Below are 19,688 nucleotides of genomic sequence, written 5' to 3'. Positions count from 1 at the left end.
AGCACCCCATGGTAAGCTGAAAGATGAGGGAGGGTTGGGTCTTCTTACAAAAGTTGAAGAGAAGGACAATTATGAAGGGAAAGGTGAAAAATGTAGACTGGCCAGTTGTGATGTGTCCTGTTTGGTTTACCAGTTACCGTCAAGTGGCCTGCTCAGGGTAATCCTGTATGTGTCCCTGAGCTACTCAAGAGTAGAACTGTACTCTATTGGGTTGTCAGTGGCCTTTTTTTCTGGAAATAGGTCACCAGGCCTAGTTTTTGAGGCCCCTATGAGTGGACTTAGGTCTCCAACCTTTTAGTTAGCAGCCAAGTGATTTAACCATTTGCACCACCTAAAAATTACTCCAACTCAGGAAAGTATTATATATGAGAATATATATCGTTTGTATCTTGTACTCCTTTTGCGGATTTGTCTCCATGAAGACCATATGACTTTGATTTTTTTTTAAGGAATATTGAGTTTATTGCTTTAGTCTTTTATTATAAATAATAGAATTTTATAGTAGGTAAGATAATACAGAATAGTATCATAAAATGAATATTTTCTAAGGTTATTGTTAAGAATTGCCTGAGGAATTTATTTAAAATGCAAATTCCTGCCCTGCCTCAGTTCTCCTCTATCAGAATCTCTGTGTTGGGGCCTGGGAATGGGAATTAATTGTTAACAAGGTTCTCAGATGATTCATGTTGTAAGAAGCATTTGGGAAACACTTATATTCTTTCAGCCCAGTTTGTAAATGGTACCAAAGAAATGAAGGCATGCCAAATATTCCACATAGAGCTGAGGGCTTCAAAAAGTGTGTGGGAAAATTCCTTTGTTTTTAAATTATATTTTTCTATTAATTTCTTGAAGCTCCCTTGTATTTTAAATCCCCTTGCAAAATGGTGCAGACCTGATTGGAGCAGGCTCTGAGCTATGTATGTGTCAAAGGTCTTATTTGTATTTAATTTGGAATGTGTTACTGCCATTTGGAACGGAATGATATTGGCATGTGGCCATATTGGACATCGAGGAAGAGCCAAGAAAGAGTTCAGTACTCTGACCAGATTTGCTTCCTCAGAACTTAGCCCTGTGCCTGGTTCTGCTGTTTGTCATGCCAGATCTGAAGCTACTGGTCTTGGATGAGTCTTCTTTCTCCTGCCTCCTCTCTCTTTCCTACTTCTTCCCCAACTCCTCCTCCCGTTAGCCCTTGCTTTTATTTTCTCTCCAGTTGACTCGGTTTCTTTTCTTGTGCTTTCTCTGCTTGCCAGCTTTTCAGCTTCTTATCTTTCCTGGCCGAGGAGAGTTCCTTAATCCATTAAGTGTTAAAGAAAGCGCACTGCCCTGTGCTACTTTGGCAGAGCTGGATTTGCTAGGGATCTGCAGCCAAGCCTGGGACATGTCAAATTGGATAGTTTCCTGAGGTTTTGCTGGATTGTTTGTAAGAAGAATTAAATGTTGACATCTTTCTTGGTTTCTCAAAACTAGGACCACTGCCCCCAAAGTTAATTTTACAAGTAAAGGTTGGCAACAATAAGGACACACATTTTAGGAATTCGCCTGCATGGTGGATTGCCAAGGTATTGGCAGGTCAAATTTTGATGAGAAAATTTGAAGGTGGTAACAATGACTTCAGAGTTTTTTGTTGCATTCTTGTTATTGCCCTTGCACCTTTATATTTTAATGTAATCATGTGGATGTAGCGTTTTAAAGAGAAGGTTTTGGGAGAGCAGTTTAATACTAGAGCAGGGCCATAGGAGACTAAGAAAGAACGATTTAAGAGTCAAGGGTGTCTGTATCTCCCATATGTAAGAAATTATTCATTCATTTCACTTTTTTTCCCTTTGTATCTAAGGTAAAAAGGCTCCTTTGAGGGTCTGTTTATCATACAAGGATGTCTGCATTTATGTATACTTTATATGTATAACAGGAGAGATTGGACCACTAAGACAATACATTTTTTTTGTGTGTGTGTGATTTTATGTACATTGTAGCTGTGGATTCCAACTCCCAAACTTTGCAACCAATAACATTGGAATTGAGAAGACGGAAAATATCAAAAGGAAGCGAAGTTCCATTAAAACGTCCTCGGCTTGACAAAAATTCACGTGAGTCTGTAGTTTGTGTATATGACTAGAACTTGACATTGACTGTGTTCAATACCTTGGGCTGATTTGTGACTCATGGTGATTCCATGTATTACATTATAGAATTATTCCATAGGGTTTCTTGCCTGTGATCTTTACAAAAGCAAGTCTTCTGCAGGGCCAGTGGGTTGGTTTGAACCATCAACTTTTATGATAGTTATTGACACCAGCAGTTTTCACTAGTCAGCCTCCCTTGTAATCATGTTGTCTCTTACTCCCTTTAGGCTCTAGTACTTGTCTTTAGCTATAGGGCCAATGTATGGGATGTGGCTAATGAAAAGGGGATTTGCTATAAGAAAAAGTAATTGCAAAGTACAAACTGTATTTATATTGGGTTCAGTGGTATTACTTCCATACCCATAAACTATCTATTTGTGTTGGATTCCACTGGAAATTTAATGGCTTAAGGGAAAGATGGATTTCATGTGCTTAGCGAAACTTTAAAAATAGTACTTACTGATTAAAAAAAAAAATCTCTCGGCTCCAAAAATGATTTATAATGGCTCTAAGTAAGACTTTTATAAACCTATTGACTATGGAAGTGAATACTCAGATTTTTTACATTGGGAACTCTAAAATAGAATTTATTTGCCAAGATTGGTGTACTTATGAGGGAGGGGGCTTCAAAAAAAATTTTTTTTTAAAAAAGCAACAAACTTTTTTCCCCACGAGCCTTTTGAAGCTCTGTTGCTTTAACCAATATTCTCTGTTTCAGTGGTTCTCAACCTTCTTAATGCCGTGACCCTTTAATACAGTTCCTCATGTTGTGGTGACTCCCCAACCATAAAATTATTTTCGTTGCTACTTCATAACTGTAATTTTGCTACTGTCCTGAATTGGGTGACTCCTGTGACAGGGTTGTTCGGTCCCCAAAGGGGTCTCGACCCAAAGGTTGAGAACAGCTGCTCTATTTGATTGCTCAGTTCTAATATTCTTTGCAATGGCTACACAAAATTCATGATTAAAGGGTTTAATTAAGGAAATTAACAAGCTGTAATGCCAGTGAGAAATGCTCATGGTTGAGTTGTTTGGCATGTTAAGAAGTTCTTTCAGGTCTGCTAATAAATTCCCAAAGGGAGCATATCACTCAGCTCAAGCTCCATGAGTTTGAAAATCCAGTTTCCTGAATTAAGTGCTCAGAGGTTCCCTACTCTATAAGCCAGCCTCCTGCACAAAAGCACTCAGTTTTACTTGTTCCATGGGTTGGGAATTCCATCACTCTGTACCAGGCACTGCCTCCTCATTCTGCTGTTGCTCCTATGATGTTCTAGCTGTCTTTTGGATCCAGGAGGTTCACTGCACCAGGGATCTTGGATCCCCAGAATGCATTCCTCCCTCCCACCACACACACCCACACCCACCCACCCACCACCCACCCCCTCTTCTTACCAGACGCGTGCAGGAAAAGGTTGTTTGGTGGGAGTTAAAGACTTTGGCTGCAGGAGCCACACAAAACGGTTCACTGCCCCTGCGGGTCCCTTGTATTTTTGGACCATGAATCCTTAAGTACAGTTCAATCCTGGAAATGACCGTGCTTTTATTTAAAGGTATAAACTAGGAAAAATATTTCCTGTTGGTGGTCTTACAGTCTGGAAGGAACGCTGGTTGCACTGTGGTCAGGTGGTGTAGACTGCTAAAAGTAGAGCTGATGGTTTAAGCCCATCAGCTGCTGCTCGGGGCAAAAGCTGAGACTGTCTACTCTTGTCAAAGATATACAATCTTGAAAACCCTGTGGAGAGTTGTTATGGGTTGGAATTAACTTGATGGCAGCGGATTTGGTTTTGAACATTGTACAAGTTTCTCTGTAAAACCCTTATGGGGACTTTCGGCCCAGAAATCTGGAGTAGTTGAGTTATTTTTCTTGGTCTCTCTTTCTCTTGTTTTTCTTTTTCTTGTTCTCTTGACTACCACTCTTTTAATGGTTTATAGCACAAGAAAAGTCAAAAAATTACGTGGAAAACACTGACTTATCAAGGAGACGGTCCTCCAGACTGTCCACTAACGGGACTCATGAGATCCTAGATTCTGACTTGGTTGTATCAGATTTGGTTAATGTAGTTGATACACAACCATTGCGAGACACATCTTCTAGCACCAAGGAATCTGAAGGTGAGTAAGAATGTGTTCTAGAATTGTCTTACCAGCCTGATACCTGTCTAGTGAGAATCAATCTAAATTTTTGTATACTGATGTCTACAAGTATAAGATGGTCTTGAAATCAAGTAATTGAATAGATACTTGGTTTTTGTAATACATTGTTTTTCACTGGTTACACAAACAAACTTTCTCTATACATTTGTGATTGATTTTACTGATATCTTACTGATAAGGCTGGGTTAGAGGCATAGAGCTTAAAGAATCCTCTGCCTGCCTGTCTACCTTAGTCTTACTCTCTGCCTTTCTTTCATGCTCTCTTTCTCTGGGGCCGTCTCATTTCATGCCTCCTACCTTTTTTTTTTTTAAACATTACAGCAGTTCTTCCTTTCGCCTCTAATTAGCATTTTCCTCTGCGCATCACCTTGGTAGTGTGTGCAGAACTGTGAATGAATGTGCTGAGATGATCGACTCCCTTAAAAGGCCTGTTTTTCTGAATCTGTTGTGCAACCCCTGGTTCCCAGATTACATACATTTATATGTCTCCCAGACTTTTTCCCCCTTTTTTCTTTATAGGTCAGTTGAAATCTCCTTTGGAAGCAGGACAGGTCTCATCTGCACTAACTAGCCACTCCTTTGGGGATGGTTTGGAGCCAACAGGTGTGGAGTTGAACTGCAAGTCAATGGGAGAAAACACTATGAAAACGGAACCAGCCTCTTCCGTTTCTGAGTTACAGGAGATATCGACTGTTACAGGTTTGTATTTAGAGTTAACAATCCTTTTCTCCTTTTTCCTCATACTTTTACTACCGTTGCTTCTGCTGTAATTATAAACTTAAAAAAAAATTGACCCAATTTTCCTAATAATGTCTTTTTACCTTTTGTTAATAAGATTTTCTTTTTATTTTTATGTCAATACGTGCTAAAACCTCATAATTTCTGATGTGGTAATATGTGCTTTGTATGACTAAGGATTTATCAGCTATGTTAATTGTTTCAAAGCACCAACTTTTTGTTAATTTTCTCTATTTGTCTTAAATTTTCATTTATTTCTTTTTTATTATTTTTTAAATTTTCATTTATTTCTATTTTAATTTTAATTATTTTTTCTTTAAACTTTTTCTAACTTTTTAAAAAATGTAATCTCTCCCCCCACCCAACCTCTCCCACCTTCTTAGGTGGAACTTTGTTGGTTGTTATTTTTGGGCGCTATTGAGTCAGTTCAGATTCAGCTACATTAGCTTATTTAGATTTTCCTTACAAAATCTGAGCCTTTTTTTTAAATACATCTTTGCTCTTTTACATCTTTTTAAAATCATTTTATTGACTCATACAACTCTTATCACAAATCCATACATGCATCAATTGTATAAAGCACATTTGTGCATTCATTACTCTCATCATTCTCAAAACATTTGCTCCCACTTAAGCCCTTGACATCAGCTCCTCAGTTTTCCCCCTCCCTTCCTGCTTCCCACTCCCTCGTGAACCCTTGATAATTTATAAATTATTATTTTGTCATATCTTACACTGCCTCTAGGTGGAACGCTTTAAAATAGTGCAAAAATCATCTCATGAGCGCTTACATTATTTCAAACGTCTGACTATTCTTCAGGTTTTAACACACTTTATGATATTCTCCAGTGCCTTTAGATATACCCCCTTTACCCCCAGGGTGTCTGATTGTTATATGTGAAAGGGATTCTCTAATACAAGCTTATTTACAATTACCGAAAGGGAAATATTCATTTTATGCTATGGATCGCATTCGGAAGTTGTATATTCATGATCATATGGGGATTTTCCCTCTCAAGTAGTGACTGCCTGTTGCATTGATAATTATTTGGATATCGTTGGCAGTACAGAATTTTAGTTTTGGTAATACAATGTTTGTGGTAAATGGTCAGAGTCTAAAATAATCCTGACTATGAGTGCACCTTGATCTCTCTTAAACTAATGAACATCTAAGCTACATTGTTGTGTGTGTGTGTGTGTATCTGTTTGGTTTTCTTTTCCTTTTTAAAAAAGTATCCAGTGGTCATAAAAAAGTCCAAACCTAGGCAGAAGTGTGGGAGGTAAAAGTGAAAGGCCTTTTTTTCCTTTCATTCTGAGTAACTTCTGTTAAAATAGTGTCATTTTTCTGTATCCTTTTCTATGCATTTTCGTTGGTAGGGAGGCAGTGAAGGTTTCATTTTTAAATGTGATTGAGAATCCTAGGGCCATTGTTGTCTGATTGATTTTTCATAGCATTTCTTGGACGTCTTTCAGTACATTTGCCTCATTCTTTTTAGTAGCTGAATATTTATTAGTCGCTAGCAAGAGTGCTTCAAAAGGAAGTAAAACACTCTACTAGAGACTAATATTCATTTAGATTGTTTCTGGATACATTCAAACAAGGATGTATTCATAGGCCTTCCTTGAACATTGTGAACATTTTTGCCCACTTGGTGAAATTTTCTGTAGGACAAGTTTTGAGCGAAATTGCTGTATTCAAGGGAATGCATCTTGCCTAAGCAGTTCCCTAAAGGCCATTTTGTTTTATATTTCCACCAAAAATAGGAGAGCATACCATTTTCTGTATATTCCTTTCCATCTATGGACATAGTCACTTTTAATATTTTTCTTAATTTATGCCAACATTGAAAAAATGATTTCATTTTTTACTTTCTAAATGAGGTTGGACAGGTTTTCCTGGATTTTTAAAATTATTTTTCATATTTTTCCCATTTCATGTTGGGTTGGTTCTTTTTATTATTGAGCTGTAAGGTTTCTTTGTATTTTATTGATACTAATTACTTTTTCCTGGTCTGTCACTTTTCTTTGTATAAATACTGGAATTGCAAACTTAAAAAATTTATTTTAGTTCTCATTGGTATTTAAAATATGTAGTTATAGTATGTATTTAATATGATTAAATATGTATTTTATGTTATACCCACCCTATTAAAAATAATTTTAATTGGTAGTAGCCCCCTTCATCATTTTTTAAATAAAATTGTAAATATCTCTTACCCATACTTCATACCTTGAGACTCTTGATTACCATTCATCATCATTACTAGTATTATTTTAACATTCATTATTTTTATTGCTTAAGCAGTTTTATTGGCACACAATCCATATATCATACAATTCAGTACCTTCATATCAAGAAGAGTTGTATAGTCATTACCATAATCAGTTGTAGAAGATTCTCTTCTTCCTTGTGCTCACTGTTATTAGCTTATTTAGTTTGTATTGTCTAAAATTGAAAGGGATGTAGCTGGAGAGAATTACAATATTTTTACACAAATAATGCACGTATAATATAGTTTATTTTGTAAACCATGCTCCTCAGCCCCTTGAGTATTAGTTCACTGTGTACATTGTTTGTACATAGGTACTTCATATGCAAAACAATCGTAGTGTAGGTAAATTCTGACATTTCCTAAATATTCGTGAAGCTCTAAGGCTTTGTGGAGTAGCTCTTTCTTGGCCTCATCTTTATTCCCGACTAAAACTGATTTAGTGGGAGAACTGACCATCCTGAGAACCGAGCCAGAAAGAATCTGAAATCACTGTACAGTGGCCCTAGATGAGCATGAGTGAGTGGTCTGTGACATTTCTCAGGTTGTTACGGTGGAGTGTGGACTCTGTTGTTCTCAAAGCAGAACTTGGTGACTGCATATGAGATTGTTGGTACAAGTTTTTTGTGGTTTACTCATTCTGAAGGCAAGAATATAATGGCATGTTCTTTTTAGAGATGGACTCAGGCAATAATGGTTGAATGAAACTTCTGCAGGAAGCAGGTGAAAAATGAGAAAAGATGCTGCAAATGTGGACCTGGAGGCTCTGGTTGTACATCTCTTTTTCTTAGTTCATTAGAGTGTTCTGTGAACCTTTTTAGTACCAGGACTGCTTGAAGAACTTCTTAATTTGGAGGAGGTAGTGGTTAATGCATTGGGCTATGATCCCCATTGTTGGCAGTTCGAAACCACCAGCAGCTCCATGGGAGAAAAACTGGGCTTTCTACTGCTCCAAACGTGGCAGTCTTGGAAACTTCCCAGGTCAGTATTGACTCGATGGCAGCGAGTTTGGTATGCTTTCGAGCAGTAACTACTAGTGCTGTCCCATGCGTAACAGATGGACCAGGGTATTCCAGTAGAGGGGAAACTATGAGCAAACACATAGCACACTTCCTATCGGGCTATTTCAAATGGAGAGAAAGTTGTCACATATTTACTGATTGCATATTTGGACACATGCTTGTGACATGCTTATGACTTTGACTCTAGCTGTCATGAAATTTATATACATTTCATTGTTTTATACAAAATAGAAATTCAATTTATTTAACCATGAACATCGTACTTGAAATTCTCCCCCCACCCACCCCCTCTGGAAAATCAAATTCCAAATATTAAGAGTAATTTTAGTTGTAAATAGAAAATTCTGCATCGTCAGTAGTTTAAATACATTTACATAATTTTTGGTTTTAATGTGAGTATTTTAAAGTCTCATTTATAATAACTATTTGGCTGTTAGCTGTTCTGAATCATGGTAGCTCCATGTACAACAATGAAATGCTGCCTGGTGTTGCACCTACCTCATGACTGCCAGCATGTTTGAGTCCATGTTTCCTGTCAGCCTAGGGATTTCATCTTTCCTCACTCTGTTGAACAATATTCTGCTGTCATCCACAAGGTCTTCACTGACTGCTTTGTAGAAGTAGTCTTTTTTCCCCTAGTCTATTATAGTCTAGAAATTCTGATGAAATCTGTCCACTATGGATGACTTTGTTGATATTTGAAATAATGGTTACATACCTTCCAGCATTATAGCAACACACAAGTCAACACAGAATAACCCCTCATACATAGCAAGGCTGTGAATAATGAGGGCAGAATTACTGTATACACTCGAGTATACGCTGACCCAAGTATCAGCTGAGGCACCTAATTTTGCCACAAAAATTGATTAAAAATGTGCTGAAAAAACTCTGCTTATATATGAGTATATATGGTGCATATGTTAGATGAACTCAGATTTGTAGGGTGGGGAGTTCAGAGGGTTTTGGGTCTTGACCAGATAGGTGCTATGTAGTTAACAGAACTGCTGTAGCAGCACAGCCACTTGGAAAGAGTGCACTAACAGTACTCAAGTACCCACTCCTGGCTTGTCTGCGGAGCTTTTAGATGCTGCTGTGCCTAGCTGAGCCCAGAGCATTGTGCCTGGTGGGTATAGGACTCTCTCTTTTCTGATGAGTCTCTTCTCAGTGGCAGGGCCATTTTCCTCCTAGCCCGTTTCTCTGTCATATGAGGGGAAATTATTGAAGTTGAAGTACAAATAATGTAGAATTTTAATTTTAGAGCCCAGTTGTCTATTTTGGCAGGGATAGCTCTAGCCATGTTTGTCCCTTATGATTCAGCAGACTAAGCTCTTAATTATGATGTCTCAGGTGGTGTTAAGTTAGCTATCACTTGAAATTACCTGTTACCCCACTGCTAGGAAACATGCCATGCATAGAGGATAAATTCAGTGCTTGGCTCTGAGTTTACCCATTTTGTGGGGTCTTGCTTTGGGTATCTCTCCATAGTGCCCATGCATACACTCACAAAACTTCTCACAAAACTTCTGCCCACCCCATGTTGTTTAATTCCGTTGTGTTCATAGAGAAGACAGGAACGCAATAAAATGAGAATGGGACAGGTAAGTGTTGTAAAAAGATAAAATATCACAGGGGCCATTGTGCCAAGTTCTAGAAAATAATTTTTTGCGTGTGAACATTTTAATGTGGGTTGGGCGAAAGTTTACAGAGCACATTGGCATCCCATTGAACAATTTCTACACATTTTCCTGACAACAGTTGTAATTCTTTTGGTGCAATAGCACTCTGTTGACTTCCTGCCTATATTCCCTATTCCCTATTTCCATTGCCCATCTTTCCTGCCCCTTTGCCTTCTGAACGTTGTTTTTGGGCAACATGATGCTCTTTTGGTCTCCTAGGGGTAATTTGAGGAGCACATATCTCAGGGGTGTTTTTGTTCACTTTATAGGCCTGTCTATTGTTTGGCTTATAGAGATGGGAGTTCCACCAATGTCTATTAGATCAGGAATAGATCTGATCTCTTTATGATTTTGAATTTTGTTTACATTCTTCTTCTCTGTTTAGGACCTTCTATTGTGGTTCTAGGAGCCCTGGTGGCGTGGTGGTTAAGAGTTGGGCTGCAATCCACATGGTCAGCAGTTTGAAACTACCAGCAGTTCCTTGAGAAAAAGACTGGACTTTCTATTCCTGTAAACAGTTACAATCTTGGAAACCCCCAGGGATTGCTATGAGTCAGTATTGACTCAGTGGCAGCGAGTTTTGTTATTTTGTTTGTGTGTTTATTGTGTTCCTAATCAGAGCAGTTAGTAGTGTTTTGATTTCAGGCTAGTGGAGGCTGTGATTTCTGTGGTATATCAGCCCTTTAGACTGTTTCCTTGAGAATTTTATTTTCTTTACTGTTCTTGACTCTGGATGGGAGGGAACCAATAATTGTATTCATGGCTTGCCATTGGGAATGCTTTTGAAGCCACTGCACTCAAGTAGGTACTTATTTTCTTTTTAAAATGTGTTTTATTTTAATAAATCATTTTATTGGGGGCTCTTGCAGGGCACCTATTTTCTAAGTGAGCTTGTAGTAGCAGAAGTCAGGTAACTGAATTGCTAGAGGAATGAATACAGCATTAAATCCATTATTGTTCTTTTGAAATAGGCCATAAGCATTATGCTTTGATGCCTTAAAAGCCAGAAGAGAATGTAGTAGACATTGTTCTATGTGGACAGGCATTTGTTTAGGTTATAAAACAGATTATTCTCTAAACTTGGACCCTACCAGTTTGGCCATTCGTAGATAACCTGCACTATTTGGAAAAGGGCCTCCTGTCCATTCATTAATTTTAGTCAACAAACATTTGGCAGATGCCTAGATAACTGCCTGTTTAGTTACCTAGTGCTGTTGTACCAGGAGTGCCACATGTGGGTAGCTTTAAAGATAGGAACTCATTTTCTCACAGTTCTGGAGACTAAATGTCCAGATCAGACTCTTTAGCTATGTTGATTTCTTTGAGCCTCTCTTGTAGTTTCTGGGATCTGCTGGTAATCCTTGGCATTCCTTGGCATCTCCTTTCCTGTGTGGGTCTATTCTTGCCTTTTAATAACTCAGAAATGATACGGTTTAAGATCTACCATACCTATTTCCAAGTAGGATCACATCATACGTAGAAGGACCACAAATTCAACATACATTTTGAGAGGGATGGGGAAACAGACCCTATTTTAGGGCATCTCATTTGGAAATATTCTACATAAAAGTTCATGAAAAAAGGAGTAGGCCAGTAGAAATCTAGACTCATTTGGCTAATCTGATTTTTCTAAGCAAATCAAATTCACCATCAATTCAATTCTGACTCAAAGCTACTAGATATAGGCTTTCTGAGGCTATATACATCTTTATAGGAACAGAGAGCCTCATCTTCCTCCTTTGGAGTGGCTGATGGGTTTGAACTGCCAACATTTCTGTTAGTAGTCCAGCACTTACATGACGTGTAGAAAATTATTTACTTTTAAATTAACCAGATCAGATTTAGAGTTTAGTTTTCTTGCCCTTATGTTCTCTCTAACTTCTAAGCCATAGAGTTATAGCTGTTTTAGTGTTAAATATTTTATATACCTGTGGTCTGCCATATCATCAATTATCTATTGTGGAAAATTCATTGAGGAGCCTTTGTCTATGGGTAAGAGGTATGCTTGAGACCTCTAGTCTGTGCCTTCGCAGGTCTGTCGGTGAATACGACTAGAGGTACTTGTGTTACAAGAAAGTAAGGTAAAGTACATAGAATATAACAATGGAAATAGAGCGAAAACTGTGTAGTACAATGCAGTCATTTACTCTGGCTCTTCCATAGTCTTTGTAACTTCCACCAAATGCCGTGGTGGGTGCATATAAATAGGGTGTATGGGACCAAGATGAGGGGATTAATCAGTTTTCAGAAGCACCAAAAAGAATCCCGTAACCATCAAGAAAGAGATGAGGTAGAGTGTGTCTGTGATAAGTGGGGTGGCAGGAAATCCAAGGGCTTTCAGGCATGAAGCTAGCTTGCAGAGTGGAGTATTCTGTGGGCATTTATCAGTGCTAAAGGAGTTTTGTCACAGCCTGGGCAGGGCAAAAGCTAAGAGGCAATGTCGCTGTGGCAGAGGAAGAGAGAGAGAGAGAGACACATCTGAGAAGAGGTATAGCAGACAAGAGAACTCCATCCTTAACATTAAATTTTTTTTTTTTTTAGGAATCTTAAACACTTTATTTTTTGACAAAATAAAATACATCAATCAGATATTGTATGATCAAATAAATTTACTTGTAGTTAGAGTTTTAAAAAAACAGTTTTATTGACAATCCACATATCACACAATTCAATAGTTCAATCACTTCAGAAAGTTGCACAATCATTACCGCAAGCCGTTTTGGAACATTCCCCCCACCCCCACATCCCTAACATTTCTGATCTTGACTGCTTGTAACTTATTGTCTTAAAAATCCCTTAATTGTGAATGTGTAGTACTGTTTGTGTGTTCTATGTTACTATTGCAAGAGATTATTGCCACACACAAAAAAGAGAGAGAGGTGATTGCAGAGTAGAATGCCATTGGACGGACGGCTGGGGTTTGACTAGGATAACCAAGGATGGCAAGTGGAGGCATGCTTGACCTCTACCTTAACAGCAGTCATGCTTGGGCAGATGTAGAGTTGAGGTTTCCTTCTCCTTATGTAGTGGAGGAAACCAGGCATGGTCAGCTCCCCCACTATTTCCTCACTTATAAGGGATAACATTATGCCTGCCACATAGAGGTTTAAATCACAATTCACTTTAAACGATTAAAAGGTTGGAGGTTTGAGTCTATCCTGAGTCTTCTGAAAGAATGTCTTATAGCTACAGAATTTAGGATTTTTATACTCCCAACCGGTTCTTAGTCTCATCTGATGAGATGCATGAAGAGCACTATACAAGCGAAGTGAATTTAGTTTTTGCCTTTAGGGAAGTTGCACAGTGTGTGGTACACAGTCCCCACTGCTGCCCATCTCCTGGTGTGTACACCCAGTCAGCGGCTTAGTTGGTTGACTAAGTTTGAAGAGGGGAGTGTGTGAGTAATGTCGATCAGTACTCCAGGCAGAGGGATGCCTTTAATTTCATGTGGGGAGATTTGTTGATCTGGAAACTGTCTGGTTTTCCAGTTCCTGGTGTTTCTTTTGGAACAGGCGTTTAGTGGTGAGTACAGAATGATCCAGAAGATTGCTGAGCGGGGAGAGGAGGAGGGGTTGTTGAGAACTCATTCACCAGGAATGTATTATGTAAGCAAGGAGGGCGGTAAGATCATTGTCATCAGAAACATGTAGCAGACCCCTGGACGCCAGGATGCTGCACTAGTCACTGTTTAATGATCCTGTTTCTTCCCGATGTCGCAGACTTTAAAGTTTCACATCTGAAATGGGGTCACTATCTGAGAAACCCCTGTGGAAGGAAGCTTTGGGGGAGTAGAGGAGCTGAGGAAGGTAATACAGCAAGCCCAAAGTGACAGTAGTAGTTGCTGGACACCCCGCACTGGCATTTGGGGCAACTCTGCCATCTTGTGGAGTAAATTCACAGGGATTTCTTTTTTCGGTGGCTGAGAGTGTAGCCTTAAATTCTAGCAGATAGCAATGGAAGGTTCCCCAAGACCCATGTGTTAGCAAGGTCGTTTTCTCCCACTTAGCTACACTGTGGCTTCAAAGTATTTTTTCTCTATATATTTTTAAAGACCTTTCTATTTTGAAAGGATGCCAGACTTACTAAAAAGGAGTTACATTTTTAGTACAAATAATTCTCATTTACCTTCATCCAAATTACCCAATTATTCGCAGCTTATCATATTTACTTTTCTCTGTCTCTTGTTTCTTTCAAGATATTAAAAAATATATAATTATGTTTTCAATTGTGTGAAAATAGGTTGCAAACTTGACTCTCGTCCTAGTTATCTAGTGGTGCTATAACAGAAATACCACAACTGGAGAGCCTTACCAAGCAAGTTTGTTTCTCAGTGTAGGAGGCTAGGAGTCTGAATTCAGAGCACCTGCTTTAGGGGGAAGGCTTCTCTCTCAGCTCTTGATACAGGGCCTCGTCTCTTCAGCTTCTGCTCCTGTTTCCGTAAAGCTCTCCATGTGTCTTGGCTTCTGTTCGACCTGTCTTTCTCTGCTCACTTGCTTTAATCTCTTATGTATCAAAAAGATTAACTGAAGATACATACTATAATAATTCTGCCTCATTGATATAACAAAGACAATCCATTCCCAAATGGATTAGACCATTTAGGCATAGAGATTAGGATTTATAACACTTATTTTGAGGGGACATGTGCATTTTGTAAAAGGAAGAGGAAAGCATCCAAGTATATAGAATAGAGGGTACTGATCCTACTTTCTACTAGTTTTTATTGTTCTGTAACAGTATTACCACAAACATAGTGGCTTAAAACAGCTCCCTTTCTGCTGATAGTCTCTGTGGGTCAGGAGTCTGGGGCAGCTTCCTTAAACCCTCTGCAAGGTTGTACTCAAGAGGTTGATCCGGGCTCAGTTCTCATATGAAAAGACTGCTGATGAAGAGTCCGCTTCCAGGCTCATGTGGTTTTGTTGACAAGCTTTGTTTCCTTGCAGGCTGCCATAAGGAGACTCTCAGGGATTTTTCCGGGGGCCACTGTCAGTTCCTTGCCACTTTGGCCCCCTACATAGGGTAGTTCACAACCTAGCCACTTTTTCAAGCCAGCATGGGAAAGTGTCTACTAGTAAGACAGATATGGTTGTAGTCTTATGCTATTTTTGCCATATTCTTTTGGTTAAAGGCCCATTTTCAAAGTGAGGAGCTACACAAGAGTGGTGTGGATGACAGGAAGTGGGGATTATTAAGAGACAATTTCGCCTCTGACACACACACACACACACACACACACACACACCACACCACACCACCCCACCCCACCCCCTCAAAGAAAGGAAAGGGCAACATTCCCCAGAGTTGCCATTATTAAAAACAAATTCTGCAGACCATTTTTCTTCGCATACACCTGTGTTTAGTAGTAATTTAGGGAAGACAGGAACAAGGAGAGACTCTTGGGATATGAGCCTGGGAACCCAGGAAGGAGTGCTCAGCTGTACCTGGATTCTTTAAACAGAAATTTGTTAACTCATAGGAAGAGCACACAGTGTTGAAAATGATAATGTTAGCAACTGTCTACAAACTTAACTTTTCACACAGCTTTTACAATCAAGAATAAGTTGGCTTCAGTATTTTACCCTCCACCCCTAGCTTTTGAATTAGACTCCATTGAGGATTTAATTTGCATATTACCTGTCCTTCTGTATCATAGCAACCATTGTCATGTTGACAAGGACCCTAGTATCCCAAGAGCAGATGATATCATTTAAGCAGGGTTTCTTTTATTCACAAAATTCCTCAGTTGAAAAGAGCCTACAGACCTTATTTGTAGGAGAACACAGCTGGCTGCTTTTGGAAGCTTCAGATACATTGTAAAATCCATTTATCCTCAAGTTCTGTAGAATACCAGTCTCTCAAGAGTTCACATCCTCCTGTGCTTTGCTTTTTTATATCATGATCCATGATATGAGCCTATTGTAGCCACTGTGCCAATTCATCTTGTCGAGGGCCTGCCTCTTTTTTGCTGCCCTCCACTTTACCAAGTGTGATTTCCTTCTCCAGGGACTGGTCTTTCTTGATAACCATGCCTACCTATATGAGATGAATTCTCTCCATCCTTGCTTTTAGAGAGCAAAAAGACAAATACTGTATGAGACCACTACTCAAAACCTTTTTTTCTTTTTTCTTTCCTGCAGTTCTTTCAGGATGAGATACGCTGATTGTGCCCTTCCCTTTTGCCTTTCTGACTCCAGGTCATTGCCCATTTCCTTACAGTGCTTTCCTCTATCTCCTCAACCTGTCTTTTGAAATGTTCTGTTCAGTTCTTTTACTTCCTCATTTCTTCTAGTCCCATTTAGCTACTCCGTGTTTGAGAACAAGTTTCAGAGTCTCTTTTGACATCCATTTGACCTTTCTTACCTGTCTTTTTAATGATCATTTGCTTGTTCTTGTATGATGTGTTTTTTTTAAAATCGTTTTATTAGGGGCTCATACAACTCTTATTACAATCCATACATACGTCAATTGTGTAAAGCACATTTGTACATTCATTTCCCTCATCATTCTCAAAACATTTCCTCTCCATTTAAGCCCCCAGCATTAGGTCCTCATTTTTCCCCTCCCTCCCCGCTCCCCACTTCCTCACGAGCCCTTGATAATTTATAAATTATTATTTTGTCATATCTTGCCCTGTCCGACGTCTCCCTTCACCCACTTTTCTGTTGTCCATCCACCAGGGGGAGGTCACATATAGTTCCTTGTATCAGTTCCCTCTTTCCAACCCACTCTCCCTCTACTTTCCCAGTATGGCCACTCACACCACTGGTCCTGAAGGGATCATCCACCCTGGATTCCCTGTGTTTCCAGTTCCTATCTGTACCAGTGTACATCCTCTGGTCTAGCCAGACTTGCAAGGTAGAATTCGTATCATGATAGTGGGGGTGGGGAGGAAGCATTTAGGAACTAGAGGAAAGTTGTATTTTTCATCGTTGCTACATCGCACCTGTCTCTCTGCAAGGGGATTGTATGATGTTTTTGATGCCATTCCATAACCCTTCTGGTCATCAATCATGAGTGTTCAGTGTGTCAAATCTGTTCTTGAGATAATCTCTAAATTCAGATGGGATATACTTGAAGTCATATTTTGGTTCTCGTGGACTTATATTAATTTTCTTCAGCTTCAGCCTGAATTTGAATCTGAGAAATTTATGATCTGTTCCAGAGTCAAGCCCTGGCCTTGTTTTGACGGATCATATTTAGCTCCATCATCTTTTACACAGATTTGGTCAACTTGATTCCTGTGCATGCCACCAGGAGGGATTTGTTGATTGTGCAAAATTCTATCATGTGATTTCCAGCTTTGTTTCTATTACAAAGGCCATATTTTACACCTACTAATTTTGTTTCTGATTTTTGCATTGTAGTCACTAGTAATTATCAAAGCATTTTTATTACCTATCTGATAGATTTCAAACTAAAGAAATTAGTAGAATTTTTCAATTTTTTTTAACACCTTAGTGATTAGTGTGTAAATAGTTGTGCTGACTGATTTTTTCCTTGTGTGCAGACAGACCTTATCCTATGACAGCATTGTACTTCAAGGCAGATCTTGAAATGTACTTTTTGATTATATATATGATGCCATTTCTCTTGAATGTATTATTGCTAAATGTATTATTGCTAAATGGTCTGTTCAAACTCACTGACATTGAGACCGTTGATCTTTATGGGTTCCATTTAAATTTTGGTGATACTCAATTTTCCTAGATTCATACTTGGTGCACTCCATGTGTCAATTATTGATCTTTGCAACTATTCCTTGCATCACATGTCTGCAACATGGGAAAATTGGGATAAAATCGTGAAATATGTAAAATCCAATATTTTTGTATCCCAGAATGTGTTACATTGAAACAGAACAGTTCAATATGCGAGGCCATCATGAGAGCGGACAGTTGTTTAAGTCTGAGTGTTTAAGTAGATGACTATTGAATAACGCAAGGGACTGCGAGTGCCCACTGGAAGCCTTGCTGATGGAAACAATCAACATGTTATTGTTATGTGCATTATAACTACAATCACATAAAAGCTGAGATTTCATTACATCAAAAGCATGATTTTCATGCTTGCTGGTGTAGCTGCAGTGATAGCCTCACAAATTTCCTATTCTTCTCTCCCACCTCCCACAGTGGTCCTTCCTCTAAATTTATTTATCTGAAATGGATATTATTTTAACTGATTTATATTCTGTCTGCTGCATGCTTGTGATGATTATTTTCCACAACAGTGCAGGGTAGATTCAGACAGATTTATAATCATCTGGATCTAACATCAGAGAATTGCACAGCTCCAAGTTGAGTTTACTGGGTAACCTTACTTCTTGTACTTCCATAGCACTCAAATCTTTGCTGCTTTTGATGTTTCAGTCAGACACACACACACACACACACACACACACACACAAATATACATATATATAATGCAATTCATTTCGTCTTGTTAGTGATGTCCTATTGAAAAGGGTGCCTGGTTTGGTCCAGGGGCTTTCTGACAAGGAATGCCTGTCTGTGCCTTTCCTGTGGAGGAGACTTTCTATTTAGCTGAGCCTCTGTGATTCTAGTACTGCCTCTCAGTGGCCACTGGTGTGCCAAGCCTGCTCACTTTTGATACAGCCCATTTTCACTTAGCTGTGAAGCAGAGGATTTTGCTTTTTCAGAGGCTTTCTGGGTTGGTAGATATTAAGATCATAAGTATCTTATTTTATCTCAGCAGATTGACCACATCTCTTGAAATTTATTTATGGACAAAGAGGAGAAATAATAGATTACCCTTGGTAGTCTGCCTAGATGAAATTTAATTGGCTTAGACATCTCTTTCGAGAGAATGGATTAATTGGTGTCAGCCTGATGGCTGTTCTGAAGGCTGTCCACAGCACTCTTCTCCTAGCTTTCTCATCACCTTGGATCAAGAACGAAGAAATGTAAGATTATAAACCTTTTAGACTAAAATAGCCAAGTTGAGTTTATTAGGGATAAATGTCATTTCTAACATATACTTGTATGAAATTACTACTTAAAGAGGTAAAATAAAATGCAAGATTTTGGTAGCCCAGACTGATAGAAACTGTATCATGTCTTTGGCTGCAAAAGTAGAAAGTAAGATGTCCTAAAATGTGGGAGTAATAACCCAATTGAATAACATATGGCCAAAGACACTGTGGTCAGTTATAGATTTACATTTTTAGAAGGGAATTCACATTGGCAAGTAGTTTGATTTTGGTGTAGACAAAAATCAAGTGCTGGCAGGTTAATGTTTCTCATAGCCAGTGCAGAGAATGGGTGTTAAAGGAGTGTTTGATAATTATAGTCAGTGTCTCCAGCCAAGATCCAGAAATAATATAAACCTGGTTATGGAACTGTTTTTATGTGAAATCATCAATGGCTTCTATTTATTGGTCACCCGCCTTGTGCCGAGTACTTGTATTATTTAGAACCCATTCCCTACAAGTTTTTGAAGTCGGTGGTATCATATCCTTTTATAAATGAGAAACTAGATAATCAGATCTCTAAATTAATGTGTACAGCTTATTTAGGCACTTCCTGAAAGGTAGTTGAAGGTTTTAAACTCAGGCTGCTCCTCTGATGGCATACTGCTTTGTTGGCATGAGTGTACCCATTGAGCTGGCATGGTGGGGACTTCTGCTCTTTTGTTAACCTATGAGCTAGTTAATCCTGTGGCTGTTCATAAGTCCAAAATGAATCT

At 38.8% G+C, this 19,688-nt stretch overlaps 1 protein-coding gene across 1 annotated transcript in view; it reads left to right on the top strand.

Moving 5' to 3' along the window:
- PHF20 (PHD finger protein 20) overlaps nucleotides 1–19,688 on the top strand; it is a 132,092-nt gene that overhangs the window by 78,497 nt on the left and 33,907 nt on the right. Inside the window, exons 7-9 of the mRNA XM_004697958.2 lie at nucleotides 1,974–2,087; nucleotides 4,056–4,235; nucleotides 4,797–4,976. Of these exons, the coding sequence (XP_004698015.1) occupies nucleotides 1,974–2,087; nucleotides 4,056–4,235; nucleotides 4,797–4,976 (474 nt within the window). The remainder of the gene's footprint in view (nucleotides 1–1,973; nucleotides 2,088–4,055; nucleotides 4,236–4,796; nucleotides 4,977–19,688) is intronic.

Source organism: Echinops telfairi, unplaced genomic scaffold (genome assembly GCF_000313985.2).
Source record: "Echinops telfairi isolate 266 unplaced genomic scaffold, ASM31398v2 ScPeMD7_5592;HRSCAF=6446, whole genome shotgun sequence".
NCBI classification, from domain to species: domain Eukaryota; kingdom Metazoa; phylum Chordata; class Mammalia; order Afrosoricida; family Tenrecidae; genus Echinops; species Echinops telfairi.
The sequence above is the reverse complement of the archived record's forward strand: the minus strand, read 5'-3'. Positions and strand labels throughout refer to the sequence as shown.